The 13,790-nt window shown below is 42.9% G+C and overlaps 1 protein-coding gene across 2 annotated transcripts; it reads right to left on the bottom strand.

The window, feature by feature from the left end:
* Positions 1 to 340: 340 nt before the first annotated feature.
* On the bottom strand, positions 341 to 11,879 carry LOC123449076 (chromosome transmission fidelity protein 18 homolog). Of its 2 annotated transcripts, XM_045126161.1 has the most exons (24): positions 11,605 to 11,870; positions 11,203 to 11,517; positions 11,037 to 11,098; positions 10,428 to 10,565; positions 10,070 to 10,333; positions 9,881 to 9,967; positions 9,027 to 9,128; positions 8,888 to 8,953; positions 8,400 to 8,510; positions 8,262 to 8,323; positions 8,131 to 8,175; positions 7,881 to 7,954; positions 7,080 to 7,147; positions 6,918 to 6,986; positions 6,611 to 6,708; positions 6,447 to 6,528; positions 6,162 to 6,240; positions 6,000 to 6,087; positions 5,776 to 5,929; positions 5,184 to 5,375; positions 5,044 to 5,103; positions 3,315 to 3,568; positions 3,120 to 3,225; positions 341 to 573 (listed from the first exon to the last, which is right to left on the bottom strand). In XM_045126161.1, exons 1-24 carry the CDS (start codon positions 11,792 to 11,794, stop codon positions 520 to 522), a joined length of 2,820 nt encoding a protein of 939 aa, XP_044982096.1. In that variant the 5' UTR covers positions 11,795 to 11,870; the 3' UTR covers positions 341 to 519. The 2 variants fall into 2 exon arrangements, with proteins under 2 accessions (XP_044982096.1, XP_044982097.1); XM_045126162.1 differs by lacking the exons at positions 341 to 573; positions 3,120 to 3,225 and adding an exon at positions 4,439 to 4,481 and having other exon boundaries at positions 3,535 to 3,568; positions 11,605 to 11,879.
* Positions 11,880 to 13,790: the final 1,911 nt, after the last annotated feature.

Genomic DNA, 13,790 nt, shown 5'->3' with positions numbered 1-13,790 from the left:
TGTGTTCAACCACATGTCGCGCCCCTACACAAACCTTGAGACTAGACTCATCAACGAGGGATATGGAACAACACAATAAAACAATTTTAGCCGCCACCCACAGTTATGGCAATCTCATTTAATATAACTTCTTCCATATACTCTAGCATTAAATCCATTAGCCTTATTTTTCTGAGTCCAAGTTGGACAATACTTAAGGAACTTCTCCACCACAACTAATAGAAAAGGAGTGTCCATAGCATAATAATATTTGAACTGCCAAACAAACTGCTAGGTGTAAAGAGATAATAACAAAGTAGCCCTTAAATCATATTCATGTCAACATTTTTTCCATACAACATTTTCAGTGTTTTTGCAATTCATTTCTTTTTAGTAAGTTTAAAAAAATGTGTAAGCTAGTACGGACTTACTGTGTTTCAGTTTAGGTCCACCTATTAGCTTAATATATTAAAAAAAATGTCATAGTGAATACACAACATTACTTTACATAACAATGTGCAGGAAACCAAAAGGGCCTAGCTAGAGCAGAAGGTCGCGAACTCTGACTGGTCTTTTAACTGCATTTGTGTAGCCCTGCAACAAATAACATGCATGATATAATGTCAATGCTAGAAGAAGAAGCAGAGTCCCATAATCATCTGGGTCAAAAGAATTACAGGGTGAAGGCATAAAGGTTGTCAGGTAATTCATCAGAAAAAACAAAATCACACTGGAACAGTTCATTATCAAAGAATTTCCAGCTGTTAGATACCACTCTCAAGCACCATGTGACAACTAGCCATAGCAACAGTTCTTAGTTAGTTACATAATTCGATTTGCAAAATGGAACAAGTATCGTTTTCTCTTAGAGCAACTCCAGCAGACCCCGCATCCCGCCCCGGCCCGCAAAATAACCGCCAAAGCACGGGTCGGGGCGTAAAAACATGCCCGATCAGACCCTGCATCCCGCCCCGGCCCGCAAATATTTTTGCGGGACGCGGCAAAACTTCTCCCCCAACCTCTAGTTTCACGGGCTGGGAGGCCGACCCGAGCTCAGCCTCTATCCGCAGCAAGATTTGGCGGGAGGGACATTTCTGCGCGGCCTTTCCCGCTCCCCCCACCCGCCGCCACCATTGCCTCGCCACCGCACGCTCCGGTGCATCCTCCGCCGACTGTCCCTCGCCGCCATGGACGCCTCCTTGCTGCCCCCCGTCACCGTCGAGGTCGCGCACGCTCCTTCCCCTCGGACGGATCTCGTCACCGGCCATGTTGGCCCCGCCGTCGCTCAAGCTAGCGCCGCGCCTGCCCACAAGCGGCAGGGCAACGTGGTCGTGCCGGGCGGAAATCCCCGACAGCCCCCGCCGCGAAGGCTCGCGCTCCAGGCACTAACGCTGTTCTGCGATCTCGGCCGGCGGCGAAGAAGGTCACCAAGGCCGCGGGCGTCAAGAGGAAGAGGATTCCGACTCCTTCATCCTCTCACTCCATCCCGGAAAGAGATGCCTCGGCGATGCCGTTCAACGGTGTCGCTCCCCCCGCAAGCGAGGTGTTCGACGAAATGGCCGGAAGGTATGCGTCTTCGGTCATGGTCATTTCCTTTCGTTTTCGCCATTTGTTGCGATAGCTCGTGACTTGTCAATCGTTCAATATAGCCAAAGATCGAAGAACTACACGATCTTGGAAGATCAAGCTTTGATCCAAGCATGGAGTGCGGTGTCTCTTGATGCATGCACGGGTACTTCTCGAACCGCCAAGAGATATTGGCAAAGGATCGAAGATCAATACTTCCGCATTATGGCAAAGTATCCCAATAGGACTCCACGCACATTTCGGTCGCTTCAAGGTCGTTGGGAGAATATCAAGCCTATGTGCAACCGTTGGGCAGCTTGCTTGGAGCAAGTACGCAATGCACTTCCAAGTGGGACCGTGGAATCCGACTATGTGAGTTTGTTTTGCCTTTGTTCAAGTTGTGCGTAATCATATTTGCATCATGAGAATTGATTACATCACTTTGTTCACATTGTGTAGGACAAGATTGCCCAACATAGATACAAAGACATGGAAGCTTCGGAAGGCAAATTCTTCAAACTAGAGCACTGTTGGGAGTTGCTCCAAAAGTGCGAGAAGTGGAAGTTGATCGACAAAGAATCTTTATTGCTCGCCAAGAGAACAAGATCATGTCAATGAACCGCGATGACATGGACGACCTCACCAAAACATGGCATGATATGGCAAGAAGAGAGATCTTGAAGAGGAGAATGGTCGCGTCGGCTGGCCCGTGTTATTACAGTTCCGGAGATGTTTTCTCTGCTCCATATGGTGGCAATGCCGATGAACTTCAAGATGGGCTCGATGGCCGGAGTGAAGATCAACCAAGATGATGCAAGACCCTCTTTTGCGTTTGTCGTACTGAACTTGGCTTTTATTAGCGCGTAAAACTGTGTTATGTTTGTTTGAATTTGAACTTATTTGTGAGAACTTATGTCAAATGCGAGAATTGAGCGTTTTCTGTTTTCGGGTCGACGCGGCCGTGTCCAAACAGACCCCGCAAAAGCCGACCCGTATAAAAGCATATTCGGCGAATATACTTTTATACGGGTCCGTTTGGGAGGTCTACATCTGCGGCCGACCGAGCCAGCCCGCAAAAGCGGTTTTCCCCGACCTGCAAACGGGTTTTGCGGGCCAACGGGATGCGGGGTCTGCTAGAGTTGCTCTTAGCAACACTGGTTGCTCTTAGCAACACTGTGGGGTCTGGCTTTTATACAGACATAAAACGCAATGTGGTACTCCCTCTGTAAACAAATGAAAGTGTAGGACGTTTTTGCAGTTTAAATTAAACAGCAAAAAACGTGTTACATTTGTGTACAGAGGGACTACTTCTAAAGAAAAGGACAATGTGCCAATGATAGTTTACAATATTATTGTTTGTGTAACTTTCTGCTTAATTAGTTCTAGGGTCATGAAGGCTTGCAGTACAGCTATGCTAATGCACTGTTGATCTTAAGAAAAAGGCAATATCTTATAACTCTACAAGATTTTCACTGTTTTCCTGCTTGTGATAATGAGCGCAAAAGGATGATTGTATATTGATCCAATTTTAGATCACTGCAGAAATCATGGTATCATAACGAAAACACGCAAACCTCATTGTATTTGAAGATCAGTGGGCGCAAGTCCCTCTGAACTGTTGTTCCTTGCTGCCCTGCATCAACATGAGCCTTTGCACCCCCTGGTCTTTCTTTCCTAAAGCTGTTTTTTGTCAAGAAAAAGAGGTGGCTTCATAATCAATGCCTTGAAAATGCAGTCACGTTTGAAAATAATGATAACTGATGCGTTACCTTTGAAAGAAATCAGTTGGGCGACTTGAGGGTCTCTTTGCAGGTGCAAGACCTTTACCACTCAAACTAGAGGCTGAGTTTAGCTGCACTGGAGGTGTAGCTGATTTTCCATTAGAGCTACCGTGGGAAGTATCACATACAGTACCAGTTGCTGTTTTCTGGTATGTAGTTATTGGAACTTCACTCCTAACTCCTTCATTAATTTGGTTCAACAATTTTCCTGCGCTATCTTTGATGATCTTCTGCTTCTCTACCTGCAGAAAAACATGTGTAAACAATAACAATAAAATAGTCTCTTTTGTGTGCCCAGTGTGGCATTTCCAAACACGAAAGGCCCCTGATAACAGAAATTATAGAGAATACATATTGGATTGTAACAAAATGGAACTGCCAACTAAAGTAAAAAAAGTAAAACAATTTGAACCCTAAAATATGGTGTCTAGTCCGATTAGAACCCTGAACTATCAAACTGTTCAAATTAAACCCTTTTTCGAGAAAACACAAAAGCCCTGTGTCTTGATGCATTGATAGAAGAATTATGTACGAACTCTAAGAAGAACCACACCCCAAATTTACAATGCTGCACTCCTAAGTGATAGGCACCACTGTTCAAATTAAACCCTACACATTGTAAAACCATTCAACTTGAATCTTAGCCAGTTTTTGTTAATGGGGATTTCAGAGAATGTGAAAGAAAAACACAAATGTATGGAATGCCAGGAATTTATAGCCTGCAAATTTTCATCACAAAATACCTATCATGTGCATAAATGTTGAGATAAATATATTTTAGTTGTCTATTTTTGCATGCGTGCTATTTTATTTTAAATGAATTTCTGCATGCACAGCAGATTCCAATTATTTCAGAAACTTTGTGAAGCCACCCAAAATAACCGGGTTAAGGTTTGGAAGGTGGCTGTTTTCCAAGGTTCTCAAAAATCTATAAAACAATTTGCAGATGTGGAGTATTCTATAAAACAAGAACCAGAAAACATGGTCAAATTTGATCACCTGTGTTGCATTAGAAATAAAAACAAAAGATAAATAAATTATTCTTATCAATTTTGCACAGGACATAAAATTATCATACTTTTTATAAATTCCACGGGGTTATGATTTCATACCATTTCCTACAAACAAGTTTTGTTTCCATATTCTCTGAAAGCCCTGAAATACAAAAGCGCTTCTCAAGACCAGTCTAGGGTCCGTTTTAATTACTTTATTAGAAAGTTCAGGGTTTAATATGGATTGTTTCTGAGTTTAGGGTTCAAGGCCAACCAGGCACAATTGTCCAGGGTTCAAAATGGAGCTTTTCCTAAACTAGATAGCTGATACTAAAAGCTCAGTCCCCCAAAAAGAAAGCAAGTAATGGATCTAGATAGTAGATACAAACAAAAAGCTGCTGGTATTTGGAATCAGGTCCTCAATATATACTTCTCTCCAGATAACTTCCTAACCTGAAGTCATATGGTCACAACCAGTTTTTCAAATAATGTATAACACAATATGCTCTGGTCAGTTCATGCATACAGGTTCAAGATAGTTTTCAAGGAAAATATGGAAACGAATGATAAGCTAGAAAAATATTGCATAGAAATGAAAAAGGTCAATATTTAGTTTCTCAGATCAAAGAGTTACAGTCAGTGAAGGAATTGTAAAGGTGGCAAGTATTAAGCAAGAAATATAGAACTTAAGGGTTCCAAACATAGAAGTTGGAACTACTACTCACCTCGTGCACCAAGACCTGTTTCATGGCCAAAGAGAGACCAATGTGCTCGGATTGATAATCCTGACATCAACAGCTTTGTCAGGAAGTGAGAAAAGAGAGTACTGTAAAATAAATAAAAGAATAAAATGGTTGAGAATAACCTTAAAGCGTATGATATCATTGATTGGAGGATCAAATGAAAGTGAAGGAATATCCATAGGCACAATAAATCCATTTGCCCTTTCTTGAGGTTCAAACTTTGTGCTTTTGTATGTAACCGAGTAAGCAACCATAGTATCAACTAGCTGCACAAATTCATTTTTTTCCCTCTCTGACATCAAATTAATTGCCACCTGAACATACCATGCATAGTTAGAAATCTAACGGTGATGGAAATATGCAAAGAAAACCAATATAAAAATTTGCAATGCGATGTAAAATCCCCATGTTCAAAACTAGTGAACTTGGACTAGCATAGGGTCCTACCAGGAACTAAGACTCCTTACTTGGTTGCTAAATTGTTGTAAGTAGACTGATTGATGCATTAATTCCATCTTAATGTGGGTGCATCACTAGATTATAGAATGTTTTGGGGTAGGTGCATGGTGCAGATAGCTTAGCCATGCAATCCTCAATTGTTTTTATCTTAGAAACCAAGGTGCATCTGAGCACACAAATTACTGCATGACAATGCCAATAGGCAAGTTTGAAATCGAGCATTGGAACACAACACTAAGGTGATTGAGAGCTTACAGGTCTCAGACTCAATGGGGAAAGAATGTGTAAAAAGGCTGAAGCAATGTCTCCAACAAAAGATTCCACTGACAGGTGCCTTGAAATGAGAGGTGACATTCTGTTTTGCCAGGTCTTCAATGTATCCTTCTTTTCCAAAAGCATTGCTCGGCACCTGAAACATATCCACATTAACCCGCTGATAGACAGCTATTGGCTATAGATGTGTAAAAAACTCAAAATACCTTTGCAGGGCTTTCGGCCACTCAATATTTGGCTTCTCAACTTGAGCAATAATACGGCTTATAGTGATGGCAATAGGAGGTTGATATGCTGAAATATAACCGTAAACACTTTGAGTTAGTCCAACATTTATGATAAAAAGGTAATAAACAGCCAGATACTACCTTGGAGTGACATATGCTGAGTTCGGAAAACATATTGCATCAAATAATCAGAAACTCCAAGTACATCAAGGCATTTCACCTGCAAGGTGGTTTGGTCTACAGTAAGCACAATATATTTACAGAGCAAGAAATTGATGAACTCTCCTGACGATGTGCAGTGGTGACTGGTGAGTGCACAAGGTCCACACACCAGGCTCTGGCCTTTGGCTCTATTTTAATTTGAACTGTGGGTGCATGATAAATACGAAAATCAAATACAAATTTGAGATTAGCAAGAGTTTATACGGTCTTGTGCAGCATTGGATCATGGTAAGAGAGTTTTAAGAAGTTCTCATGAATCCCATCCATAGTAACATCATAGTCACCACTGCAAATAGAACGTGACATGATAAGAAAGTGAACCAAGCCCATATAAAAGTGAAGTGTGCAGTATACAAAACAAGCTTTACCGGTTAGATATGAGTGAGAACAGAGAGCCAATGTCCTTGTCTCCGTTCACATTAGAATCTGCCATTTCCGCCCGCTTGAGTTTTTTCTTTTGAAGAACCTGGTGAAGCAAACTTGCTATGATTAAATGGTATAATGAGCAAATGTATTGTTATTGTTTGCAGCAATGCATGATGTGGGTTGCCTTATGAACTTGTGCTTGGCATACATTTCAGTACCAATATTGAAAGTTTGGGATTATACATTCATTGCTTGAACAATGAAGGCATCTGCAGAAAAAACAATAATTACAGTAAGAAAACATCAGACCTGTTTCCAAACATCAAAGATGCTTTTGGACATGTCCTTCCGTCCAACGACTTGTGAATCAAACCCAGACTGCTCAATGACACAGATCAATGAGAATCGAATACTATATCGGTTAAGTAGTAGCAGCAGCCAGCAGGTGGCCATCTCAGTTAGCTCACTTACAATGTTTAGTGCCTCTCTTTTCTTGTTCAGAAATTGAAGAGTGTTCAGGCATGATCGAATGTCACATTCTGCAGGGAGGCTTTGCTCACTTAGTACAGTCTATGAGGCCAATCAGTATCTCGTGTATAAAACAAATTTATGCATATACTAGCAATTCTCCTTCGTCCATCTGTGTATAAATAAGTGCATGATACAGGCAAAAGTAGCACTAAATGTGGCAAAATAATAGGTTCCAGGTCCAAGACTAAAAGCTAAATTAAGACAGCTCTTTGCAAAGAGTAAATTTGAATAAACTACAGTGAAGATCCTGAGTGTTGGGAAGCATAAAACAGGTTCCCCAAAGTATGCCAGCATATAAAGATATTTTAGTTCAATGGATGACAAATATAGATATAGCTATCCAGTTAACTTCACAAACATAGGATACAGTAATCCAATTAATTTGGACACAAGCAAGGAGATTGAAAGTAAACAAAGCTACTATTGCAGTTGTATAATATGTTTCAGCAGATGCTGAGTTTTATTACACAGCTGAAGTAGTTAATGAGACATATGTATGTGCTCGGTTGGCCAAAAATCTAGAGAATTTAGCTAAATAAATGTATGTGGGAGTAAGAACTATTGGGTCATTTAAACATAGGAAGAAGACTAGAATTCTAGAAGTACAAGTATTACTCAAGGAGATATTGCATATCCATTGATCAGCTACAGCATATTGGTTCTGCTATTGTAAAAAAATGGGCATAGCATTATGCAATATTAAGCATATTTATGGTTTGGGTGGAACAAAAGAAAATGTACCAGTATAATCTGCTAATGCAGAAAGAGCAATCGAACTTGTCTTGAATCCTTCCTTCTTGCATATGTACTTGAGCCTAAACAAGCAAAACTTATTTATAAACAAAATGTCCATACTTAAATAGGTTGTGTTAAATGTTACTCCCTCTGTACCACAATATTTGTTGTTGGGGTTGGGGAGAACTAGTCTAGTTCTCCCCAACAACAAATATTTAGGAACAGAGGGAGTATTAGGCAAGTGCCTTTACATTACCTGTTCACCACACGACTAATCGTTGGCTGCACAAAAATATGAACCCTGTAAAATTAAAACAATCGTTATAAGAAAAGTTTAAACAATTTTAGGACTGTATGAACTATAAGAAAATACCGGGAAGACATTACTTTGCTACTTGGCGTAGTTTTCTCAAGGCTGGAGCATACAGGTCATTGCATATACAAATTACCTACAAATAATATCATGAGAATTAATACAATGTGAAGGCATTAAAATGAAAGTGAAAGCACAGAATCGTTGCTTACAGGCCTCAGTAGTTTTGCTGTTTTATGACTTTTCCTTGACGAAGCCTTTTGGACTTGAGTTTCTTCAGCTCCAGTGCTTCTGTCCAAATTGTTGTTCTTATCAGCATTGATCTGCACCCAAAAGAGTTAGTCATCCATGATCACAGAAATGCATTCATATGCACTATGCTGTGAAGAATAACCTATCCCGGTTCTCAACTGCACAACAATGCGAAATATTATTCGATCAACGAAAAATGAACATCAGAAAGTTGTTGAAATATATTGAGCATGTGATTCAATATGGTATCATAGCTTGGAGATCTCACACTCAAAACCAGGCCAACGCACTTAAAAGAAAATAGTTGCAGCCTACATTGACCCCACGTGTAAGGCCTGGTGGAGCCTACGTGTGTGTGTGGGGGGGGGGGGGGGGGGATCATTCAGACTTTTGGATGAACTGGTTGTGCAATTCAATAGAAATTAATGTTGAAATGTTGGCAACTTACCATCTTTAAAATAACCTCCACTGCCCCCTTTCCATCACCAAGCGCTCCATCAATTTCATCAATTACCTACACATGCTAGAAGACCTTAACGGAATGTGGGGAATGTGATTTAACAATCTGGTAGCATAACTTAACTTACCAGACACTTAGGTTTGGAATCTGACATGATAGAGTTCATCTGAACTACATCAAGTATTTTTGGTTCAATGGATGAAGCCGAACGATCATCACTGGCATTTATCTGCATGTATGTAGTGCTTAACATAAGCAATGCATGGAATCTGTATTCAGGTAGCAATAAGCAGCTGAGTGCCGGCCCATAGACCAATAGCAAAACCAGATAGCAACCATAACTAACAAGAGGCGACATTAGAATGGAGTTTTGGAGGAAATCTTGCTAAAGAACATAACACCATAGGCTTCCAAGGGACGCAATAGACTGATACTTGCAGTTTTACAGTGTATATGATGCAAAAACCCATCCAGCAGTATCCAGGTGTGGCTAGATGATGTGTAACAAAACTGAAGACCATTCAGAAGGATGCAACAGATATATCTGATACACTAATCATATACTCCTACTTAAAAAGACATAAGGTCCTGTCGTCCACTTGTCCTTCATCCAACCTTACTTCCGTTTCCCCTCCTCTCATCTCTGGTTTTCCATCGGTCTTCCCAAAAATCACCTTAGCTGCCCCACCACTAATTGACTTACCAAACAAAATTATGTTTTATTAAGCCAATAAGTGCTTACCAAATAAGCATTAACCAGATAAAATGCTACAATTTTTTTACACAAACACATTAATATGGGCAGGTAAAACACGGGCCAACATGCTACAATATTTATGCCCCCATTGCAACACATGGGCAATTATCTAGTAGCCACTAGAAGGTGTATGCTCCTATAGGAAGTGACTAAGCATCTCTCGTCACATCAAATCACATAGAAGCTACCAAGAAATAAACAAGAAATAGTGTTCCTATGCAGACCTCCACAACATGGTAACCACAATGTTTGGCTGCCACATGAGCGAGTGTTGTCTTCCCAAGGCCAGCTGGACCACATAGTAGCAACACCTGCAAGACCAGGGGGTTATTCGAATGCAGCAACTAAACAGTGACTTCTTAGTACAGCTTGCAGCCATCTTTATAAGACACAGCACACTAGTACTAACCCACCTTTTGTTCTGGTGCGTTATCAACGGAAGGCTTTTTGTGAAAGGTGCTTTTCAAATCTTCTGAGTTGCTGCCAGATGCATTTTGGGGCATGCTATCTTGACCCATGACATAGCCTCCCTTGATCTTGGAAAAGAAACTTCTGCTACTTGAGTTCTTTTGAATGGTACAAGAATGCCTACGTAAGGCGGATAAAGTATCATCACTTGTACCCCGGATATGGGACCCAAACACACAGGAGTCCCATTGTTTTAACCACAGAAGTACCTGGATGAGGAACATCAAGTCCAAGCAGAGATTCTTACAGACACTTAACAGCTCTTATAAACACATCCATTAAGAAAATTGAATGGCTATTTACCTCCCTGTTTGTGTGCTCATCACTTAACAGCTCTGTGAAAGAGTGTGGTGCATATTTCTCCACCCAAAGTTGTTCTGTGACTATTGGAGTCAACGGAAAACCCTCAACATTCTGTGTCTCTGTGCTTTCCAGCAAGGCCTTCATACACATTAGAGATAGATTAGTAAGCTTTTTTTTAACTTGTTGCTTACAGCTGCAGCAATTAATATCGCGCTAGGTAGAAGTGTCAGACCCCATTATCGACTTGCTTAGGTGGAAAAAGGGTATAATTGTCTCCCAGTGCTTCATGCAGTTTTACAATTTAAGAATGACAATTAGATTTTCAACTCCAAGCTCCGAAAATATAAGTATGATATCCTGGACTGCACCTGGTAACTTTTTGCTGGGAGGTTCACAGTTATAAAGAAGAAACTACATATTCTCTGGTGCTAATCTGTGGGATTAATATCTTCCTAAGAAACCATAAAATTAAATACCATAGTGACTAGTGGGCACCTATTCCTAGTAGCAGCCAGCCAGTTGTGTTAAAGAAGTAGCACTCAATAAAATTAAATCTGGTTGTGCCATCTATTTACATATTAACGATCTGCGCATACATCACATGTGTACCTTTGCTATAGCCTCTTGCTCCGCTTGCATAGTCAACAAGTGAAATGATTCTGAGAGAAGCCCTGCAGAAGAGCAAACAACAGGAAGTGAAACAAGACGAATCTCCATTCTAGGGAGAAACCATTAAGAGCGTGGAATCGAAGTACACTACTTAGCAGTAACTTACCATCGTGGTTGGAAAATGAAGTCCTTCGCCTGGTTCCCTCAATTACTTCGCTAAACAATTTCTCCGTCGTAAGCTTGGCATAAACTCTTTCTCCGTTGGGTGCTGTGACGGGCATAGAGTCCCCCTGGATCTCCGACGCGAACCGCGATACAATCTTCTCGGCGACGACTTCGGCGGCGGGAGGTGGCGAGTACCGCAGCCAATCTTCGTCCACCGAATCCACCGGATCGACATTCCTCCTCTTGCTCCTCTCCTCCTCCTGCTCCGGTGGAGGCGGAGGGGGAGGCCGCTTCAGATTGGCTTCCGTCACTTCATCTTCGTACAGATTTGGTCGATTCAATCAGCGGTCAGGACAATCGAGGCCTAGATTCGTGGTCTATCGAGATGGAGAGTGATGCGTACCTGCGGGCTTTGCGGGGGAGGTGGTGGTCTCCTGCGGGGGGGCGGGCGGTTTGCACGCGTCGGTGGCGGCTGGGAGGAAGCCCTCGTCGGGGTCGTCGAAGTAGGCGTACTCCTCCTCTTCCGGGAGGAGGCCGTTGCTCTCCATCCACTCGAGCTCCTCCGGATCTGGCATCTCCATGTCGGCCGCCATCTCCGTCGCCGACGCAGCGCAGCAGAATTTCCAAGCGGCGGCGAAAAGCAAATGACTTCGATGGCGGGAAATGGCGGGGGGAATGAGAGGGTGTTAGGGCGTTGCCGCCTTTTTCTGGCGAGTGGAGTTTCGTGGTGACACCAGAGCTGTGCAAACGGGCCGGCCCGATGCATGACACGGCCCATGCAGGCACGTTTACTAAAAGGGTCATTGCCGTGTCGGCCCATGTGCCTTGTTCTTCGGTTAGGCGCGTAAGCGAGACGGTAGCATTGTTGGCTGAAGATTTTCCTTACATACCATTGTTAAGTAAAAGAAAGAACACATAAGATGGGAGATCGTGGGAGCTATATCTAGCCATGGGTCGGGTCGGGTTGGGTTTGGGTCGGGCCTAAAAAAGCCCATAGCAAAAAATAAGGCCTAGGCTCGATGCCTCGCATGACACGGCCCATGCAGGCACGTTTACTAAACGGGCCATGCCGTGCCGGCCCATGTGCCTCGCACTTCGGTTAGGCGCGTAAGCGAGACGGTAGCATCGCTAGTTGAAGATTTTTCTTACGTACCATTGTTAAGTAAAAGAAAGAGCACATAAGATGGGAGACCGTGGGAGCTATATGTGGCCATGGGTCGGTCGTGTTGGGTTTAGGTCGGGCCTAAAAAAGCCCATAGCAAAAATTTAAGGCCTAGGCTCGGTCCTGACCCTGTCATCGGACCTACTTTTCAAGCCCAAGTATGGCCCATCTGTTGAAAAGCTCTTTGGGCCTAGGGCAATAGGTCGGTCGCTTCCTTAAAATCTCAATATGCCAAGCCCAAGCCCAGTCCAGCCTATTTGGCGGGCTCAAAACTCAGGTCCAAGCCTAGCTCACGGGCAAGCCCGTCAGGCCTAGGCCCTGGATTTTCGGGTTGGGCTTGGGCGGGTCGGGCTAGAGATGGTCACGTATAGTGGGAGCTATTAGCCACTCCGTCCATGCCTCGTTTATGACAAGTAGTAGAGGTCATCCTACTTTAGACGATTCAACCCGGTTTTCTTTGTTTTTTTCTTTTTCTTCTCCATTTTCATTCATGTTTTTGCATTTTATTTCTCTTTTTTATTTGTTTACTTTTTACTTTTTGTTTTTCTTTGTTCTTTTGGTTATTATTCTACATTTTTTGTATATGTCAAGAATAGATATAATGTGTGGGTTGATGTGAGATCGTGGGTTGAAGTCTCCATGCATGACGGGGGCATAACTTCGGGGTAGGCCAAAATCAAGGACTCCTTCATTCTCCCTTGAAAAACATACACACGACATCCGGTTCCCCACGAGGGGTCGGCTGCGCCTGGCCGGCTGCATGGTCGAGCCGGCTCAGGCGAGGCCATTCCCCCTCCAACTCGACTGCACCCCGCTAGCCGGCGGGTCAGCCCCAGTCACATCACCCTGACAAATTGCGTCAGGGGCATCATCACCAAAGGTATGGCTACGGTGTTTCAGGTACCGCTGACCTGACCGCGCGAGGCTACAGTGGAGGGGTCATACCACTGACTGACGCCGATTGTGACCAGCCGAGACGGCATAGTGACGAGCACGCCCCCGTCCACTCCATTACTTGTTCCGGCGTGGCAACGGTGCAGCCGGCCATACGCTGACCGAAGCCGGCTACACAAGACAACTCGCACAACGTGGCACACGCCGCTTCGTAACAAGCACGCATTGATACATCCATTTTGCAACATGCTTTTATATCAATATTTATTGCATTATGAGATGTTAATACACATTATGGTACAATACTTATGCATTTTCTCTCTTATTTTACAAGATTCACATGAAGTGGGAGAATGCTGGCAGCTGGAATTCTAGACTAGAAAAGGAGCAAATCTTAGAGACCTATTCTACACAGCTCCAAAAGTCCTGAAAAGTTACGGAGAACAGCTTTGGAATTTATAAAAAATAATGGGCGAAGGAAATACTGGAGGGGACCCACCAGGAGGTCACAAGCCAGGGGCGCGGCCTTGTGG

This window comes from Hordeum vulgare, chromosome 4H, assembly GCF_904849725.1.
Source record: "Hordeum vulgare subsp. vulgare chromosome 4H, MorexV3_pseudomolecules_assembly, whole genome shotgun sequence".
NCBI classification, from domain to species: domain Eukaryota; kingdom Viridiplantae; phylum Streptophyta; class Magnoliopsida; order Poales; family Poaceae; genus Hordeum; species Hordeum vulgare.
This window is presented reverse-complemented; position numbering and strand designations above follow the sequence as displayed.

Excerpts from the sequence above, each read along its gene's own strand:
- LOC123449076 (XM_045126161.1), bottom strand. The coding sequence starts at position 11,794 with ATGGCGGCCGACATGGAGATGCCAGATCCGGAGGAGCTCGAGTGGATG. Across the intron at positions 8,511-8,887 it reads TGGAGGTTATTTTAAAGATG|ATCAATGCTGATAAGAACAA; the intron begins GTAAGTTGCCAA and ends TTTTGGGTGCAG. Across the intron at positions 6,241-6,446 it reads ATCCAATGCTGCACAAGACC|GTGAAATGCCTTGATGTACT; the intron begins GTATAAACTCTT and ends ACCACCTTGCAG.